Genomic DNA, 20641 nt, shown 5'->3' with positions numbered 1-20641 from the left:
AAGAAAATAAATATATACTTATATATATATATATATATAAATATTTAAAAAAAAAAAAAATATATATATATATATATATATATATATATATATATATATATATATATATTTATATATATAAATTTATATATATAAATGTATATATATAAATGTATATATATATAAATATATATTTATATATTTATATATATATTTATATATATATTTATATATATATATAAATATATATATAAATATATATATTTAAAAAAATAAAAATAAATATATTTATATATATATATAAATATATATATAAATATATATTTATATAAATATATATATATATATATATATATATTTATATATACATAAATATATATTTATATATATAAATATTTAAATATATAAATATATTTAAATATATATATAAATATATATATATATTTATATAAGTATATATTTATATTCTTATTTATATATATATTTATATATATATATATACATGCATATTTAAAAAAAAAAACAGAACTTGGGGGGCTGAGGGCCGCCAGTTGGGGTATCCTGCTGTAAAGGCTTCGTTCTTTTCGCGCTGTCATTTAGGTTAGTATTGTGGAGTAACTACAATGTTGTTGATTCCTCATCAGTTGTCTCCAATCACAGCCATTAAACTCTGTAACTGTTTTAAAGTCACCATTGTCCTTATGGTGAAGTCCCTGAGCGGTTTCATTCTTCTCCGGCAACTTAGTTAGGAGGGACGCCTGTGTCTTTGTAGTGACTGGTTGTATTGATACACCATCCAAAGTGTAATAAATAACTTCACCATGCTCAAACGGCTATTCAATGTCTGTTTTTTACCAATAGGTGCCCTTCTTTGTGAGCCATTGGAAAACCTCCTTGTCTTTGTGGTTGGATCTTTGTTTGAAATTCACTGCTCGACTGAGGGACCTTAGAGATAATTGTATGTGTGGGGTTATCTAGTTGTCATTCAAGAATTATGTTAAACCCTATTATGTGACTTGTTAAGCAAATGTATAACAAAGTGGTTGAATACTTATTGACTCAAGACATTTCAACTTTTCATTTAAAAAAATATAATTCCACTTTGACATTATGGGTTATTGTGTGTAGGCCAGTGAAAAAAATAAAAAATAAAAAATAATGAATCAAATCAAATTGTATTGGTCACATAAACATGGTTAGCAGATGTTATTGCGAGTGTAGCGAAATACTTGTGCTTCTAGTTCTGACAGTGCAGCAATATCTAACAAGTAATATAACAATTCCACAACTACATAATACACACAATCTAAGTAAAGGAATGGAATGAGCAATGACCGAGCGGCATTGGCAAGATGCAATAGATGGTATAAAATAAAGTATATACATAATAGATGAGTAACGCAAGATATGTAAACAATATTAAAGTGACTAGTGATCCATTTATTAAATTGGCCAATGATTTCAAGTCTGTATGTAGGCAGTAGCCTCACTGTGTTAGTGATTGCTGTTTAACAGTCTGTTGGCCTTGAGATAGTAGCTATTTTTCAGTCTCTTTAACAGAAAACTGGGATAGGGAGAGATTGAATACGTTCGTAAACACACCAGCCAGCTGATCTGCGCAGCTTTGAGGACGCGGTTAGGGATGCAGTCTGGGCCGACAGCCTTGCGAGGGTTAACACGTTTAAATGTCTTACTCAAGTCAGCCATGGAGAAGAAGTCCTTGGTAGTAGGTCATGTCGGTGGCACTTTATTATCTTCAAAGCGGGCAAAGATGGTGTTTAGTTTGTCCGGAAGAATTTTAAATTCAGGCCTTTGTACACAACACAATGCGGAAAAGTGAAAGATTTTGAATACTTTCTGAAGGCACTGTAAGTATCTTACTGTGATTGTTTTCAATTAAAATGGGTTAAAAGAAACAAAAATAGCTTCTTAGCAAAGAGCAATTTCTCAAGCAAGAATTTTGCTCAGTCTGTTTGTGAGTGGTCTGAGTGGGGAGGGAAATCTGTAAACTAGCTTTTATTGGCAGAATGGTTTATCAACCAATTTACCCCCTGGCGATTTCATGTGAGGCCAAAACTCCATCCCAAGAAAACAGCCTGAAATTCCAGGTTGTCTTTTCAAACAGCTCTTACACTAAAAGGACATTATCATAATTTTCACAATATTATTCCAACCTCATAGTGTGGAAAATATTGTATATAAAACACAGAAAAATTTAATTTTTGACTGAACTGGGCCTTTAACAAGACCTACTGTATACAAAGCGTGCATCACAATAATATCGCTTCTCTTCTGAAATGTGCACTTGATCACTTGCTCCCACAAATCTTAAAGACATGCTCCGGAACTTTGGCGACTAAACCTCCTGCTTTGGGCTGGATGTGTCCATGTGTAGTTCATACATGCATAATGTATGAGCAGAATTACTGTCACCTCAATTAACCACGAACTCCCTAGTTTGAAAGAAACTGTTTTTCTGGAAGCTGTGCTGCACCATTTTCCCAACATTTTCCCCCACATGGGCCAGCCCCCTAGCAATTCTAGCCATTGAGCTTCAGCCCCTCACCATTTCAGTGACAGCTAGCAAGATGCACAAACAGCAGAGCGAGAGAGAGAGCAATGATGTGGTGCACATCATTGCTGATATGTGACTTAGGCACACTTTCAGAACAATGTACCGGAAAATGTACCGGAGAATCTCTTTAAAGCATTGAATTGGTGGAGGCACGGCTAGTGAGATTTTCCACCATATTTCGTATACCAGTAATTTCCTTTCAAATCATTGAAAGGAAGTGAACAATGCACATTTCGGGAGGAAGGGGAGATAATTGTGACAAAGCTACTGGCTGAAATCATAACCAAAGCCATATGTCATAGCCAAAGGAGGAGGCCAGGCCTGGGCCTTTAAGAATGTTTTCCACAGATAGACTTCTTTCAGCCAATGGGTCTTTCTTCAGAAAGGCCACCTCCCCACTGAAACCGCCTCGTGGTTCCCCAGACACTATAGTCAGCTGGCCCTTCTTGGTGAGGGCCATTCCAGAGACGATTGAGAACCCTGGAAAAAAGACAGCAATTACTCAATGTTAGCAACCGCAGTGCTACCACGATGAACAGGGGGCCGTTTTTCTCAGTTGTTAGAGCATGGTGCTTGTAACACCAGGGTTGTGGGTTTGATTCCCACGGGGAACCAGTATGAAAATGGATGCACTCATCCGAGTCAATTAAGTCGCTCTGGATAAGAGCGTCTGCTAAATTACTAAAATGTAAATTATGTACAAGGGTCCAAGTCTATGGGAAAGGGAGATGTAATTCCCAAAATGTATAAATAAATAGTATGAATAAATACGAAACATGCCATTCTTCACATTTTTAAGAGAATAAAGCATCATTACTGCATTACTTACACCAACAGTATAATAAACTGAACAAGAGTATTGATGAAATTTACCACAAAACCAAGCACTTCTGTGTTTTCCTTTCAGTGTGACTGAATGGATTGAATAGAGGATGAAGAAAGCTCTATCCATCTAAACTGACCTAGATAACTGTTGTTAAGGAGAGGGATGAGGTCACGGTCAAGTCTGTCCACATCCCCAGTTTCACCGAGCTCTTCATTTGACACTTCAAGGTTGTCTAGGGACTCCATTCTCACAATTCCTGTGACAGGCAGATGGACAAGAGAATTATGTGAATAATTGACCCTTGGGAATAAATGAAGTTGTTTTGAATTAATTTTAATTAAATGCTGTGGACACCAGTGTCCTTAAACAGGCATAAATCCGAGGTAAAAATTCAAAGAAAGAATCTATAATAGAGATTGTCAAAATGTTTCAACCTGTCGGGGCTTTTCAAGACAAAACTAGGTCTGATTTGTTGCATTGACATCGACAGCTCACTCCAATATCAGTGCAGTGTGTACTGACTGCAAGTGTGTTTGAATGTCCCAAACATACAGTATATGAATACCATGTCTCATACATATCAGATACATATCACAATTCAGTGCATCAAATTTTTCCATTATTAACATGATGAAACCCATTCTAAACGTATTTCCCAATTCAAAACATGTACCTTTCCACTGGTAAGCTCCGGGGCCCCTAAACAGCAGAGATGTGTTGTCCTTGGCGAAGGCGGCAGAATGACCTTGTGGACAGTATCCGAACCAATCAGGATTCTTAGGCTTATCCTTGATGTGTTTTCTGTCATCACAGATCACCCTCCTCCAGATTCTATGGGCATCACTCTTGTGGAGATCCTCCCCCAGGATATAGCACTGACCGAATACGAGGTTAGGGGTGTCAGGATTGGTGCTCCACTCCTGGTATCGATGTGCGCATGTCTGTGGTGGGGAGAATGACAGAAATTCTCTCAGACGTAAGGAATTCTAAGTCATAAACAAAGGGGTTTGATTTAAAATGAAAATGTGCTCTTTTGCTAACTTCACTGAAACCCTGAAATGTTGTCCTATCCGAGTCAATTAAATTCCTTGAATTAAAAACAAAACAAAAAAACATATAAGTTTATTACAAAACAAAACAAAAAACAATATAAGTTTATTATTGTCAACAAATGGCAATTCAAAGATTAAAGTACACAGTATATACCATACCATAACGCTTTGACCAGGGCCTTGGCTTGTCACTCGTACACCCATCCATTGGTCTTTGACATCATTGCTTTTAAGAAACTCTGGGGAACATTCGTTTTCGAACACAAAAGTTAGCGTTCACGCACATTAATGTTAAACACACATTAACAAAATCACACATATTTTCTTAACAGCAATCAAACACACAAAAACCTATCACACGTGAGTGGAAATAAACAAACCATCGTTGTCAAGCTTGACACGCTCACAGCTCTTAGAATCAGTGTTGAGCTCACACTGGTAGATACCTCCCGTAACTTCAGCTTTGATAAATGACTTGGCACGTGGTGCTCCAACCAGCAATCTAGGAAAAATAAATCAGAATGTTGTACATTGATGTAAAATTCACTTGCAGCTCTACAATAAAATATTCAAACTAAAAACAACTTTGTCACTGCTGGTCTGAGTTGTATCAATCAATCAATCAATATTATTTTATAAAACCCTTTTAACATCAGCAGTTGTCATGAAGTGCTTTACAGTTTTCCGGCCTAGACCCTTTAAAGAGCAAGCAAAGCAGACGTGAAAACAGAGAGTCCAGGAAAAACTCCCTAGAAGGAACTGAGTATGAAACCTAGAAAGGAACCATGCTCAGAGAGGTGGCCCATTCTCTTCTGGCTGTACCGGCTAGAGATTAAGAGTAGCCATTAAGCCCAGATTGTTTCTCAGTTCATATTGTGTACTTATATCAGACAGATGGGTAATCAGACAGGATAGAGGACACACAAATAAGTTAATATATGACCAGCAAGGTCAGATAATAGTATGTATGGGACACTGTTAATCATTTCTTACAAGAGGTCAACTCACAGTTTCTTATTGACAGGATTCAGTTGTTAGTGCAGTGCCAGGGAGAATCCAAACAGGCTTCCGGGATCACCATTTTTCCTCAGAACATGCTTTGTGTCCGTGTCCAGATTGAAAGCTGAGATGTGAAATGGTAGGCAGGCCAAAAGAAACCACAGGTCCAGTAGGAGGCCCCACCATTGAATTGTCATGTTGGTGTTGTTGGTACAACTCTCTGGTCTAGCTAACCCAATAGCTTCTTCTGTGGTGTCCTCGTGTTGTGAAGCAGAATGGGAGGGCAACACTACAGAAATGGGATGTGACTCGGCACTGGCTGCAGTATACAATGTTTGCTGCAGGAGTTGACAGACAGGGTGTGGTTCAAGGGGAATTTATCTAAAAAAAACTCAAGCATTTCACATGTTTATGGTTTGATTGCTTTTGTTAATATTTACCTTGTTCCATTCTAAGGACATGAGGAACTTCACACCCTTGGATCAAAAGTCTGGTGGGTGTGTTCACAGCGGCAAACCAGTGATACTGTACTGTACAGTGTTGATCACTTGATAATACTAAAGGGAAAGGTGTGCAAGTCCATGAGAAATGGCTAAAAGGACAGTGTACAATATGTAGCCGCTCACTGTCATGATCACTGTCATGATAACAGCTCTTACTTGTCTAAAGTAGTGAAACTTGATCTTGACTGTAGATGTGTTTTTGTAGTTATTCAATGAGTAAGGAACAATACAAAGCACATGTTACAATGTAAGACATAACAGAGGGGTGTAACGTGAACATGGTCACATTTCTGTCAATGACATTACAATTGATACAGCATCAGGAAGGAACATTTTACATGATGATGCTCTGGTAGTCTTTCACCAGATGTCGCTGTTTCACTAGTTTAGGACATAACTATCTTACCAGTCTCAAAGTCAAAACGTAGCTCAATGTGGTGAATCTTACTATTCTCTCAGGTGTAATCTATTCATACTGCTAAAACGCTGTAGTCTATTGGTCATGGTTTATGCAACCAATTAAATTGATCTTGTTAGCCTTCACTGTTGTATCTCATTAAACAATTAAATCATCAAATATGCCTTTACTAACATGAGCTAATGTTTCATTCTGTTTTATCAAATCAAATCAAATTGTATTTCTTTGTCACATACACATGGTTAGCAGATGTTAATGCGAGTGTAGCGAAATGCTTGTGCTTCTAGTTCCGACAATACAGTAATATCCAACGAGTAATCAAACCTAACAATTTCACAACAAATACCTTATACACGCAAGTGTAAAGGAATCAGCTGGAAAAGTAGTGAGAGGCTTGACCCCTCAAAATTCAAATAAATTGAAACTTGAAAAGAAAGGTACAAGTGAATCCAGCCAACCATATTCTTCATGCATACTGGACTTTGTGCATGCGATTCAACTTGCTGTGTTGACCTAAACTGTACTCAGTATTGTCAAAACTAACAGTAGAGTGGACTAGTGGGGAGAATCAAACTCCCTCTTCAGCCAATACCTTGTAGTCAAATATATCCTATTGTTTGAGAATACCTGCAAGCGTGGAGTTATAGCGAAGTGATTCTTCATAATGGGTAGAAGTAGCTACATCAGTGGATATGGCGAACATGGTTAGGGGTCACATTCAGGGGAATAAGACCAAGAGGTTATCTGTGTTTGGCTTGAATAAGGAGGGAGGGCTTCCAGAACGAGAGGGCTGTAACATTTTCCACTGCGGTCTTTTAGCCATCCGCAATGAAACCAACAAACACAAAACATGTCCAGAGACAAACAATGATGCCTGGAAACTTGAAAATCAGTGTGGTTTTGGTGTTAGAGGTGTGAATTCTACAGAGGCTACTCTTGCTGTAACAGACCTGCTCTCACACCAAGTGCACTGTGGGTGGAAAATATCATAGAGACATTCTCACATGAGTTTGAGTCCAGCTAACAAACAACAATTATGTGCCATTGTATATAATTTGCTGGATTTCTATTTTGTTGAGAGCTCCACATGATGTTGACTGTACTTGTGTGTTTGCATTTGGCAAAACACAACTGCATATCATTCACATTCTACAAAGTAGCAGCAAGACTTTTGAAACCTATTGGGGGGTTTATTGGGGCTCAACAAAGACATTCAGGTTCACCCACTGGGTTAGTTCAACGAGTAGTTTGGATTTACATTTGGTTGAGCTGTCAACTAACTGTGAATTCAACGTGAAATCAACAACAAATGTCACCATGTCATTGGATTTAGGTTAAAAGTTGGTTGAAAAAAATATGAAATGCCCCCCCATATTAGCATAAACTATGAGTGTCTTTAACAATGTTTGCAATAATGACTTGATTTCAGAAAATGACATTCTTTCACAGCATATTCTATGTTAGTTCATCATCATTTTGATCATCATCATCATCATCAGTATCATCATGATCCTCATCCTCATAATCATCAATATCACCATGATCATCTAAAAAGCCTCTGCTCTCTGTGCTTCAATCTTTTCAACATGAAGATGAACCACAAGCCAGAAATAATTGAAAACATCAAAAATCCCATATGTTATAACACTATCCAACAATAATTGAATAGGGTGCAATTTTTGGACGCACAAAGGACTGGCACTTTGGAAAGAGTTTTGTTGTACAGGGAGCCTGTCTCTACATCCGGTAAGTCATAGAAACAGCTCTGTCTGAAAATAGGTCACAATAAGGTGGTGAGTCTCAGAGAGTTACTGATTAACCCAATCACACTCCCCCAGCACACATGTCACCCTGGCCAAGCAGCTGAAACTAAGTGGGGCTTTTCAGTGTTCAGTGTTTCTGTAACAGCCTCCCTGTGTAAATGGTCCATACTTAGGCCAAGCACACTGCAGACATCAGTTGAAAGCACATCTTGAGTGTAAGACATGTCATGCCAATGTCATATACATCAATGAACAGGTCTGTATAGGTACCTCATGACCAGTTTTTCATATGTTTGCATTAAACACTGCATTAACAACATGTTTTACATGTACTCCTAGAGGACTTTGACTAACTCTGTAAAAGTATGCCTTCAAGAAAAAACAGACTTACATTAGATCAAGACTTGTTGAGGGTAAAAGTTAGATATGTACTAAGTGAGAACAAGGTTCACTCCAAGATTTATTCTATGTCTGTGTAGCTGGCCCTACAACTCCCAAGTTAACAGGTTTGCTAAAATTAGCTTGTTTGTCATAGTCTCTCACAACCGTAACATAGCTGTGCATCTTGTGGCTACCCACACAGGCAGCGAAGACAGGTCTGTAGTGAGTAAACAGCTCGGAGGTCTGTCCAAAGTGCAGAGATGGCCCGCCACAATCCACGCCTACGAGCTAAACCACTGTGAACCGGCTCACCACTTGTCAAGCGTGGGCGTGCAAAACATGCCAGCAACACTGCTGCAAAACAAAAGAGCAAAAGTATATTGTAATGGCCAGCAAGGTTTGACTCATTTTGACTGGTCCTTATGACTGTTGATGAACACATGCATGCAGGTATACACACATTCATACAAATGCACACATTATTTTATTTAGATAAATAACAAAGGAAATGTTACAAAGCCCTACAGATCATTACAGATGCTTGCTCATACAGTCCACATGAGTCAAGTTCGTGTTCTCTTCTGTACAGGGTTGGGGAGTAACTGATTATATGTCAAAACGGGTAAATGTAATCGGTTATGTTACAACCAAAAATATTGTAATCAGATTACAGATACTTTTAAAAACAAAATGATTACTTCTTGGATTACTTTTAAATTCATAAATGTTCAGATGTTTGCAAAAAATTAATAACACCTATCTGTTTTCTCAATGACATTCAATTCAGCATTGAAAAAAGTTAACATTTGTTCCAACTGAGCGAGTCTGACCACAAGTCAGAGACCAGTATGATGACACACTAAGTGCGTTTGATGGATACGTTTTGTCTTCTTCTCAAAGCCTCCTAAAGGGGAAAGTAATCCAGAAGTGATGGAAAGTAATCCAATTAAATTATTGAGATTAGAAATGTCATTAATAAAATATTTAAGTAATTGTCTTCCTCAAATGAAGGTGATGATGATGCAATCTTTGCATGAGGGAAGGAATCTGATTTCATTGGTCCTCAACTCGCAGCACAGTCACTTCATACAGGGTAAGTGGAGTTCACCGTGAGTTAGCCTGACCCCGAGCAAGTTAGTTCTGAAGGATTTGTTGCATTAGAAATTTACCTGGTTAAAAGGTGAACAATTTCATTTGACTGGCTATCCTGAGATGAACTCAGAGTTGACCAAAGTTACCTCGCTAACTCGTCAAACCTGCTTTGTAGGATACCCCTCAGTAGTGGTGTGACCCCTTTGTTACTGTTCAAACTGCATAATTACACTTTAAACAAAATGTACAACCTTGGAACATGCTTGACATGCACACACGCTTACACACAAACACACAGGTCTACACACCAACAGCAAACATACAGGGACACGCACATGCATGATCAGTCTCACTCATACCAATGTGTACCTACTTACACAAAAATACCAGCACATGGGTACACACACAGAGAGACACTTATTTCCATCCTGCATACTCCATCACTTACTCCCATTCTGTCACACCCTGAACGGTTTCACCAGTCTTTGTGATTGTCTCCACCTCCCTCCAGGTGTCGCCCATCTTCCCCATTATCCCCTGTGTATTTATACCTGTGTTTTCGGTTTGTCTGTTGCCAGTTAGTTTTGTTTCGTCAAGCCTACCAGCGTTTTTCCCTCTTTTCCTATCTCTCGATTTGTTCCTTTTTTCTAGTTTTCCCGGTGTTGACCTTTTCTGCCTGCCCTGACCCTGAGCCTGCCTGCCATCCTATACCTTTGCCCCAGCTATCTGTATTACTGACCCCTGCCTGTCTTTGACCTGTCTTTTGCCTGCCCCTGTTGGATTAATAAACTGTTGTTACTTCGACGTTGTCTGCATCTGGGTCTTACCTGAAACGTGTCACATACACAGTCTAACAAACAGCCTGACACATGACAGTGACATGATAGGGCTCCTGGGTGGCGCAGCAGTCTAAGGCACTGCTTCTCAGTGCAAGAGGCATTACTGTAGTCCCTGGTTCGAATCCAGGCTGCATGACTTCTCGTCGTGCTTGGGAGTCCCATAGGGCGATGCACAATTGGACCAGTGTCGTCCAGGTTTGGCTGGGGTAGACTGTCATTGTGTATAAGAATTTCTACCAGGCAAGTTCTAAACTTGCCTGGTAAAATAAAAATTGGACTGTGCACAATTTGTCCAGTGTCGATAGGGTTTGGCCAGGGTAGACCGTCACTGTAAATAAGAATTTGTTCTTATTATATAAGGCTAACGATAGTCACACAGGGCTAACGCTAGTCACAAAGGGTTAACTCTAGTCATAAAGGTCTTAACTAGCTAGTCAAATAGTCCTATATGTCTTCTATAGTAGACTATAACTATAGTCATATAAGGTTAACCATAGTCATATAAGGCTAACTATAGTCATACAGGGCTAACTATAGTCACATAGGGCTAACTCTAGTCATATAGGGCTACTCTAGTCATATAAGGCTAACTCTAGTTATACAGGGCTAACTATAGTCAAATAAGGCTTACTCTAGTCATATAGGGCTACCTATAGTCATATAGGACTAACTATAGTCATATAGGACTAACTATAGTCATGTAAGGGCTACCGAATGGCGCAGCGGTCTAAGGCACCGCACCTCAGTGCTTGAGGCGTCACTACAGACACCCTGGTTTGCTTCCAGGCCGTATCACAGCCGGCCGTGATTTGGAGTCCCGTAGGGCGGTGCATAATTGGCCCAGCGTTGTCGGGGTTAGGGTTTGTCCGGGGTAGACCGTCTTTGTAAAAAATAATTTGTTCTTAACTGACTTTCCTAGTTAAACAAAGGTTCAATCAAAAAATGATTAAAAAATGATTATTAGGTCTGCTGTTCTCTAGTGGCGAGGTTAAACAGGCCTGGGTAACAGATCTGATGGACTCTAGTGAGGAGGTCAAACAGGCCTGGGTAATAGATCTGATGGACTCTAGTGGGGAGGTCAAACAGGCCTGGGTAATAGATCTGATGGTCTCTAGTGGGGAGGTCAAACAGGCCTGGGTAATAGATCTGATGGACTCTAGTGGGGAGGTCAAACAGGCCTGGGTAATAGATCTGATGGTCTCTAGTGGGGAGGTCAAACAGGCCTGGGTAATAGATCTGATGGTCTCTAGTGGGGAGGTTAAACAGGCCTGGGTAACAGATCTGATGGACTCTAGTGGGGAGGTCAAACAGGCCTGGGTAATAGATCTGATGGTCTCTAGTGGGGAGGTCAAACAGGCCTGGGTAATAGATCTGATGGTCTCTAGTGGGGAGGTCAAACAGGCCTGGGTAATAGATCTGATGGTCTCTAGTGGGGAGGTCAAACAGGCCTGGGTAATAGATCTGATGGTCTCTAGTGGGGAGGTCAAACAGGCCTGGGTAATAGATCTGATGGTCTCTAGTGGGGAGGTCAAACAGGCCTGGGTAATAGATCTGATGGTCTCTAGTGGGGAGGTCAAACAGGCCTGGGTAATATATCTGCTGTTCTTTAACATTATATCAAATAGAAGTGTTTTTTTATGCAAAGTTGACTTATTTATATCAGGGTTATGTAGTCCAATGTGGCTCAGTTGGTAGAGCATGGTGTTTGCAACGCCAGGGTTGTGGGTTCGATTCCCATGGGGGACCAGTATGGAAACAATGTATGTATTCACTACTGTAAGTCGCTCTGGATAAGAGTGTCTGCTAAAATGACAAAAAAAGTAAAATGTACTTAATAAACAACCTAAATAACTTTAATGAAAGGAGTTCTGTAAATGTTTCAATAACTAGATAGAACTTTTCAAATTTGCAGGCTCAGAGTGGAGGGCATGTCTTGTTAATGCACGTGTCTGCCTGTTCTTTCAAGTGCAACCTCAACTGCAGGTCAGTCATCCTGTGTGGGTCTCGCTCTCTCGCTCGGTCGAAAACCGAGTGGAAAATTACAGGGTGATTATCATCACACACATAACTGGTCACTAACAGCAGCCCCTTACCTCTACAAATGAACCTTGTGCAAAGCTGTCATCAAGGCAAAGGGTGGCTACTTTGAAGAATCTCAAATATAAAATATATTTTGATTTATTTAACACTTTTTTGGTAACTATGTGATTCCATATGTGTTATTTCATAGTTTTGATGTCTTCACTATTATTCTACAATAAAGAAAATCCTTGGAATGAGTAGGTGTATCCAAATCTTTGACTGGTACTGTATATACAGGACATACGGTAACACTTAGTTAATATATATACAGGACATATAGTACCACCTAGTTAATGTATATACAGGACATATGGTACCACCTAGTTAATGTATATACAGGACATATAGTACCACTTAGTTAATGTATATACAGGACATATTTTACCACCTAGTTAATGTATATACAGGACATATGGTACCACCTAGTTAATGTATATACAGGACATATGGTACCACCTAGTTAATGTATATACAGGACATATGGTACCACCTAGTTAATGTATATACAGGACATATGGTACCACATAGTTAATGTATATACAGGACATATGGTACCACCTAGTTAATGTATATACAGGACATATGGTACCACCTAGTTAATGTATATACAGGACATATGGTACCACCTAGTTAATGTATATACAGGACATATGGTACCACCTAGTTAATGTATATACAGGACATATGGTACCACCTAGTTAATGTATATACAGGACTTATGGTACCACCTAGTTAATGTATATACAGGACATATGGTACCACCTAGTTAATGTATATACAGGACATATGGTACCACCTAGTTAATGTATATACAGGACATATGGTACCACCTAGTTAATGTATATACAGGACATATGGTACCACCTAGTTAATGTATGTACAGGACATATGGTACCACCTAGTTATATACAGAGCATATGGTACCACGTAGTTATATACAGGGCATACCACCACAGGAGGTTGGTGGCAACTTCATTGTGGAGGACGGGCTTGTGGTAATGGCTGGAGTAGAATGGGTGGAATGGTATCAAATACATCAAACACATGGTTCCAGGTTTCCATGTGTTTGATGCCATTCCACTTACTCCGTTCCAGCCATTACTATTAGCCATCCTCCCCTCAGTAGCCTCCTGTGGAAACACTGCATGTGATGTTGTCTTTGTGGCCTCAGATACAAACTCTTTAATTAAACAACGTATTCACATTTGAATCAATATTGTAGGCTACCTGTGTGCATTACCAGATAAGTACTATGCATATCTGAAGTACAGCAGAAGAGTTTAACGATAGCTAGTAACAAACACCCACTCCATCATGTTGAGACTAATAGTACTTGTTCTATTGAATACAACAAACCATTTTATGTTTCACCTGTTCCATTTTTTAATGCCCATGCAAATAAAGTATTCATATTCAGATAAAACCTGGGAATAATCTCTCTGTATTGCAGATGACTGACTAGTCTATTTTTTGCTACACTAGTTTGGAACATAAGTGATACCTCCCACTAATGGGCGGAGATAAAGGCTATGACATTAATAACACATTGCTATCTTCATTTAGGGGTGGGTCAGGACTCTCTCACTCTGTTTGTAACTGACTATCTGTATGGATTCTTTATTGTATACTGTAACCCTTTCCCATTCCCCTACACTGAGGGGAGGTGATTGAGTTGAAGCTAGTTCGGGGTTGAGATTCTGTGAAATAAAGGCAGGGTTTTAGTGTTTTGACCTAGTATGTTATTTATTTTTAAATTCACAAAAAATAAATCATTATTATATGTTTTGATAAATATATCAATATATTCCCTTCTTTGGACCTCTTTTATACATATTGGTTTAATACCAGATGTGTTTTATATTGGGTTAATATACCAGTTGTGTTTCACATTGGGTTAATACCAGTTGTGTTTCATGGTGGGTTAATACCAGTTGTGTTTCATGGTGGGTTAATACCAGTTGTGTTTCATGGTGGGTTAATACCAGTTATGTTTCATGGTGGGTTAATACCAGTTGTGTTTCATGGTGGGTTAATACCAGTTGTGTTTCATGGTGGGTTAATACCAGTTTTTTTTAATGGTGGGTTAATACCAGTTGTGTTTCATGGTGGGTTAATATCAGTTGTGTTTCATGGTGGGTTAAAACCAGTTGTGTTTCATGGTGGGTTAATACCAGTTGTGTTTCATGGTGGGTTAATATCAGTTGTGTTTCATGGTGGGTTAATACCAGTTGTGTTTCATGGTGGGTTAATACCTGTTGTGTTTCATGGTGGGTTAATACCAGTTGTGTTTCATGCTGGGTTAATACCAGTTGTGTTTCATGGTGGGTTAATACCAGTTGTGTTTCATGGTGGGTTAATATCAGTTGTGTTTCATGGTGGGTTAATACCAGTTGTGTTTCATGGTGGGTTAATACCAGTTGTGTTTCATGGTGGGTTAATACCAGTTGTGTTTCATGGTGGGTTAATACCAGTTGTGTTTCACGTTACCAGTTGTGTTTCATGGTGGGTTAATACCAGTTGTGTTTCATGGTGGGTTAATACCAGTTGTGTTTCATGGTGGGTTAATACCAGTTTTGTTTCATATTGGGTTAACACCAGTTGTGTTTCATTGTGGAACAAAGGGCATCAGTCTAATCTATGTATCTGGGAAGGCTCTTTTGATGTTGTCAACAGGATGCATCAATAACGGAAGGGCTGTGCTATTACACTGGTTGCTTCTCCTCCACATCTGTTTCACTCAAACAGCCACCCACACAGCTCTACAGCACCGCCCCTTAGCTTTACAACCATTTACTTTATAATGATGTAATGATGTAATAATGATGATGATGATGATGGTGTTGACGATGATGATGACGATGATGATGACGAGGATGATGATGATGATTCATCTCGTGATTCAAAATAAATCATCATCAAACTTTTAGATGTTTACTGAAACTGCTCTATTTTGTTAACTGCTGACATGCACAATTGTTTGGGACTGTATCCAGCGAACTAACAAAACATTTAAAACATTTTGGGGGGAGAAACATATCCCTTTAAGAAAAACAATAGCTTTTCTTCCATTGAGTGAATTAATGTTCAGTTTGATCATGATTTTTATACATTTTTTATTAAATTTGTCATAGTCTCACATTTTCAAAATCTCTGTTTAGAAGGGCACTGACTTACAAATGTAAGTATTATGAATGTTACATTTTAGAATGATGATGCTAAGTTCACTGGCTAAGTTCCTCTGCACATAAACGAAGTTCACTCCCAGTCTGAATACCTGACTTCAGAGTACACACTGTCCTGTGGTGTCTCTCTCTTCTTTCTTCCTCTTTTAGTTTTCCTCTCCGAAAAATTCAATGCAGCATAATTCAACGTATCTCCATCTTGATCCTAAGGAGGAACATATTTTAGAAACACAGGAACACCATGATTATTACACATAAATACTTCTCAGTTACAAGTTTTTCATATTACATTTTCAAACCATTAAAGGTTATGCTCACAGAAATACTAAAAGTTTCTATGAGACAGTAGGCCACATATTGGCTGGAAAATACTTAATAATAATTACTGGCTCATTATTAATGGTGGGTTATGGTTATTAATCACAGAGTTGTTTTCAAGGGTTATCATGAGCTATGTGGTAGAGTCATTGATGAATTTCTCCCTCAAATTGGAATTGATCCATTTCACAATGTAAATATACCTGTTCTCCCCTTAATCCATCATGTCTTCCTCCCCGACAGGCATCTACTGCTTCAATAGAAAACAAACAATAAATCAAACAAGGCGTTGCTGTCTGATGAAAACCTCTTATCTCCAAAACAGAAACTTGTCAGGAAATGGGAAAAATGGAAGTGTAAAAAAATGTACATTGGCAAAAATGGAGTAACAAGGTTTTCATCAGACAGGGACGAAAGACAACATACAACTCCATAGCAATTCAAAACTACTGTAACTCCAGGGTATTAAAAGTTATCTTGCATATTTTCGTAATTGTATTGCTTACCTTTGCAATTGTCGCAGACTTGCTCTTTACTTCTGGTGCAGGCAAGGAAGATGATCCCAATACCACACAACACCAACGCCACTGCCAAACCAACAACAACCGCTACCATAGCCTTTTCTGAAACAAAGATAAATATGAATGTCATGAAGTATCTATCATCATTTTTATCCAAGAAAAATGTATTGGCTTAGGTTAATGTATTGGCACTATAAATGAATGATTAGGCCTACAGACGTAAGGCCTACAGATGTAAGATCTTAATTTGATCACTCTTATGTTAATAACAATTTTACTGCACAGCAGGAAATGCGAACTTGTAGTGCTTTGAGTTTTCTGAAGGATTCTAAAGTTTGTAATTTCCACTTTGAAATTTCAGACTTAATTTGCCCTAACAAAAAATGTATCAACCCCTACAAAAACGTCCATTAATTATATCCAAAGTTCATGTTGCTGCAGGATTATTTTCCTGTTTTAGAAAACTGGCTCAAATTAAGATCCTACATCTGTACACTTTAATTCAACTGATTCTACCTGACTCATTGCATTTCGTGTCAGTGGCCATGTCCAATTGTATTCCATTGCCCAACAGGATCTCACCACATGTGGCCACAGCACAGTAGTAAGTCCCAGCATCAGAGGGGCCGAGGTTGTTCTTAGAGAGGCTGTAGACACAGCTCTGTGTAGGAGAGGGTGTCTCAGGGCTCTTCTCACACTCATCACTCCTGTTCCCAGGGGTGTAAATGACTCCTGGATGGGATTCTCCTGATCCGGCTCTGAACCAGTACACACTGTGTTCTCCTGTACAGGTCTCAGAGAGAACTGTACACTGCAGAGTCACAGAGTCTCCTGGGTGGAATGGGTCAGACATTGGCTGCTGTACCACAGTCTTGTAATCAGACCTCTGGTGATTCTTACCTAAATGGTACATTTATAGTTTCATATAAATCAGTCTGAAACAAAACTTTCCAAAATGCACATGAATGTTAAAACCACACAGACACATAGAAAACATATGAAGACGTAAGAACCCTGAACAAAAAATAAAGGGCATTAACATCTTGACATTACCTTTTAATACTAAAAAAGTCCCATTGATCAAGTTCACTTCATAGTCTGTCCTACTTGCACAATAGTAAATAGCTTCATCCGTTGGTTCCATCTTTGGGATTGTAAGACGATATATCCCATCAGCTTCAGCCCTCTCCACATTGAGATGTGAATTGTTAAATTCCTTGTACAGTTCAGGCCTGGGCTGAAATTTCTGCATCCTTGCAACAACTTGAGGGATTTCCCCCGTTATTTGCTTAAACCAGAACATGTTTCCCTCATTGTATACTTGATTTGAGAAAACACAGTAGAGAGTCACCGGGTCACCAATTTGAACACCCTGAACTTGAATATGCCGCTGAACATTGTTGCATTTTGTCACATCTAAAATTGCAAAACAGATAGAAAAGTTTCGGTTAATCAGAAGAACTAGAACTGAATGACTGACGAAAGCTCAACAGTATTAGAAACCCCATAAAGACAATTATCCCCTCCAATTCTTACGTTGTGAACTGAACAGAATCACATTATGGCTAGACTAGTCAAGGTAGGAATTACAAAACTTACATATTGTACTAAATAATACCACAACAACCCAGATTCTGATCATCTTGGTGTGTAGCTCCAACTTCAGGTTAGTCCTCTGACCGGATAAACACTTGAAATAAGTATGTACCAATATGCAGGTCTGAAGTCAAAGACCAACCTGATAGGCTGGTGTAAAAAACACAACACTTCCTGTTACATTTCCGAACTAGCAACAGTGTTTTTGGTTACCCAAACCCTTGCAGTTTTTCATTTAGGCCACTATTCTGTTATTTGCTAAAGTTGTGTCACTTTTCGATGTTTCTATTATATAGACACCTGCAACTCTTTCCTGAAGTGCTTTACAAGAGGGTAATGTCAAGTAGGCTTCATTGCTATTTGTACAGCTTTCAGATAATATTATGCCAAAGGTAGTCACTGCCAGTAGTTGTGAAGGGGAATAGCCAACAAAAAGTTCTCAAAGTTCTGAGCTCATTGTACCTTTATTGTACAGGTAATATAATAATCATAATGGCAGAACATCAACTCTAATCATATATTTTGTTAGAAAGTACACCTAGTTAAAGGTAATTGTCTACCAACGATACCTATGTATTAACCTGGTGGTTACATAGACAGGTAGAGTGTAAGTACAGCAATGGTACACATGTTACAGAGATCCTACCCTACAAACAGGATAGCATAGGACAGTGTTATTCTACTTCAGGCCTTTAGGGTCAAGGAATAGCTGATTTAGCTGCTTTCGGACCAGGTCAAGGAAAGATCAAGGCCACAATTCAATTATCATATAAAAGGGCTTCACTCAAAATATTTATCAATAACTTCCAATGGTACAGTATATACTGAGGATATAGTGGCCCAACAACATAACAAACCAAGACCTGTGAATGAAGAAGAAAGAGGTCATCATCAATCTGAGGAGAAGAAAATGGAGATCACTCAGGATCACTCAGGAAAGACATAATACACATAACAAGACAGGCGCTGGGCTACAAACCACAAGGAAAAATAAACAGACCAAAAACCAACTAGAGATGCTCCACTCTACAGGAACTGAATAAAACAGGGGTCACCTGACAAGAGGCAAACGCCCTCGCAGAGAAAAGAGGGAGGTGGAGAGCCATAGTGGACGCCCTAGCTTAGGACCCTGGGACTGAACACCTCCCTTTGCAACTTGATCCTGGACTTCCTGATGGGCCAACCCCAGTTGGTGAGGGTATGTATCATGTCCTCTGCCACACTGACCCTCAACATGGGGGCCCCACAGGGGTGTGTGCATAGTCCCCTCCTGCACTCCCTGTTCACCAAATACTGCATGACCACTCACAACTCCAACACCATCATCAAGTTTGCTGATCACAGATGACGATGAGGCAGCCTATAAGGAGGAGGTCAGAGACTGCCAGGACAACAACTTATCCCTCAATGTCAGCAAGACAAAGGAGCTGATCGTGGACTACAGGAAACGGAGGGCCCAGCATTCACACATCCACTTTGACAGGGCTGTAGTGGAGCAGGTCGAGAGGTTCAAGTTCCTCGGTGTCTACATCACTAAGGAATTAACATGGTCCACACACACCAACGTCATCTGAGCGCAACGTATGTTTGTTGTTGAAAGCTGTTGAAACGCTGAAAGCTGGACGAGAGACCTTGGTTTATTGTTTTTGTAAAGCTGTGTGTTTTTATATACTTTTTCTACTCTTTGCAAGTAGCAAACCTACACAAGCTACTGGGGAATCCACGCCTGCTAACTTTCTATTTTTCTTCCACCCCAGTAGCCGGACACCACTCTGGTCTGGTGGAAGTGTCGCTGCCGTGTCGGCTCTCCATTGCCGACTGGCCAGTGCTCAGCAGGGTTCCATCCTTGAAGGGGTCTCCCCCTTCCCTGGAGTTCAGAGCTGTTCTCGACGCAACCAACCAGCCATGGAGATACGTCACTCGCCGTGGAAGTCGAAGAAAGTGTTCTCTGGCAACGGGAGTTTCCTTGGAGATGTTGAGGCTGGACCTGACACAGACCAGAAACGGCTTTGCTACCCTGGATCCAGAGGTTCTGGCGCCTTCTTCCTTGGGGGCTTCTGATTCAAGATCAGATCCGGAGGTACCTGTGTCTTCGTCCTCTGTTCTGTCTCCCTCTCCGGTGGCTTGTACCTCAGGTTCAGATCAATCAATAAATCTGATTTATTTATAAAGCCCTTCTTACATCAGGTGATGTCACAAAGTGCTGTACAGAAACCCAGCCTAAAACCCCAAACAGCAAGCAATGCAGGTGTAGAAGCACGGTGGCTAGGAAAAACTCCCTAGAAAGGCCAGAACCTAGGAAGAAACCTAGAGAGGAACCAGGCTATGAGGGGTGGCCAGTCCTCTTCTGGCTGTGCCGGGTGGAGATTATAACAGAACATGGCCAAGATGTTCAAATGTTCATAAATGACCAGCAGGGTCAAATAATAATAGTCACAGTGGTTGTCAAGGGTGCAACAGGTCAGCACCTCAGGAGTAAATGTCAGTTGGCTTTTCATAGCCAATCTTTCAGAGT

The 20641-nt window shown here is 39.5% G+C and overlaps 2 protein-coding genes across 3 annotated transcripts; both read right to left on the bottom strand.

The window, feature by feature from the left end:
* Positions 1-1980: 1980 nt before the first annotated feature.
* On the bottom strand, positions 1981-6005 carry LOC115169431 (integrin alpha-6-like). 2 transcript variants are annotated; one of them, XM_029725028.1, is made up of 7 exons: positions 5872-6005; positions 5441-5769; positions 4813-4934; positions 4592-4671; positions 4054-4321; positions 3517-3636; positions 1981-3034 (listed from the first exon to the last, which is right to left on the bottom strand). In XM_029725028.1, exons 4-7 carry the CDS (start codon positions 4634-4636, stop codon positions 2832-2834), a joined length of 636 nt encoding a protein of 211 aa, XP_029580888.1. In that variant the 5' UTR covers positions 4637-4671; positions 4813-4934; positions 5441-5769; positions 5872-6005; the 3' UTR covers positions 1981-2831. The 2 variants fall into 2 exon arrangements, with proteins under 2 accessions (XP_029580888.1, XP_029580899.1); XM_029725039.1 differs by lacking the exons at positions 5441-5769; positions 5872-6005 and adding an exon at positions 5084-5405.
* Positions 6006-15597: 9592 nt separating this feature from the next.
* LOC115169414 (uncharacterized) lies at positions 15598-18195 on the bottom strand. Its single transcript, XM_029725002.1, has 6 exons — positions 18130-18195; positions 17584-17946; positions 17047-17430; positions 16516-16632; positions 16213-16262; positions 15598-15896 (listed from the first exon to the last, which is right to left on the bottom strand). The coding sequence occupies exons 1-6, from the start codon at positions 18170-18172 to the stop codon at positions 15765-15767; spliced, it is 1089 nt and encodes a 362-aa protein (XP_029580862.1). The 5' UTR covers positions 18173-18195; the 3' UTR covers positions 15598-15764.
* Between the last annotated feature and the right edge of the window lie 2446 nt (positions 18196-20641).

This window comes from Salmo trutta, chromosome 3 (genome assembly GCF_901001165.1).
Source record: "Salmo trutta chromosome 3, fSalTru1.1, whole genome shotgun sequence".
Lineage (NCBI taxonomy): Eukaryota > Metazoa > Chordata > Actinopteri > Salmoniformes > Salmonidae > Salmo > Salmo trutta.
The sequence above is the reverse complement of the archived record's forward strand: the minus strand, read 5'-3'. Positions and strand labels throughout refer to the sequence as shown.

Coding starts and splice junctions, on each gene's coding strand:
- LOC115169414 (XM_029725002.1), bottom strand. CDS start 18,172: ATGATCAGAATCTGGGTTGTTGTGGTATTATTTAGTACAATAT. Junction 17,431..17,583: donor GACTTTTTTAGTATTAAAAG/GTAATGTCAAGA, acceptor TGTACCATTTAG/GTAAGAATCACCAGAGGTCT. Junction 15,897..16,212: donor ATGGATTAAGGGGAGAACAG/GTATATTTACAT, acceptor GTTCCTCCTTAG/GATCAAGATGGAGATACGTT.
- LOC115169431 (XM_029725028.1), bottom strand. CDS start 4,636: ATGGGTGTACGAGTGACAAGCCAAGGCCCTGGTCAAAGCGTTATG. Junction 3,637..4,053: donor CGGAGCTTACCAGTGGAAAG/GTACATGTTTTG, acceptor TGCCTGTCACAG/GAATTGTGAGAATGGAGTCC. Junction 3,035..3,516: donor CCTTAACAACAGTTATCTAG/GTCAGTTTAGAT, acceptor TCTTTTTTCCAG/GGTTCTCAATCGTCTCTGGA.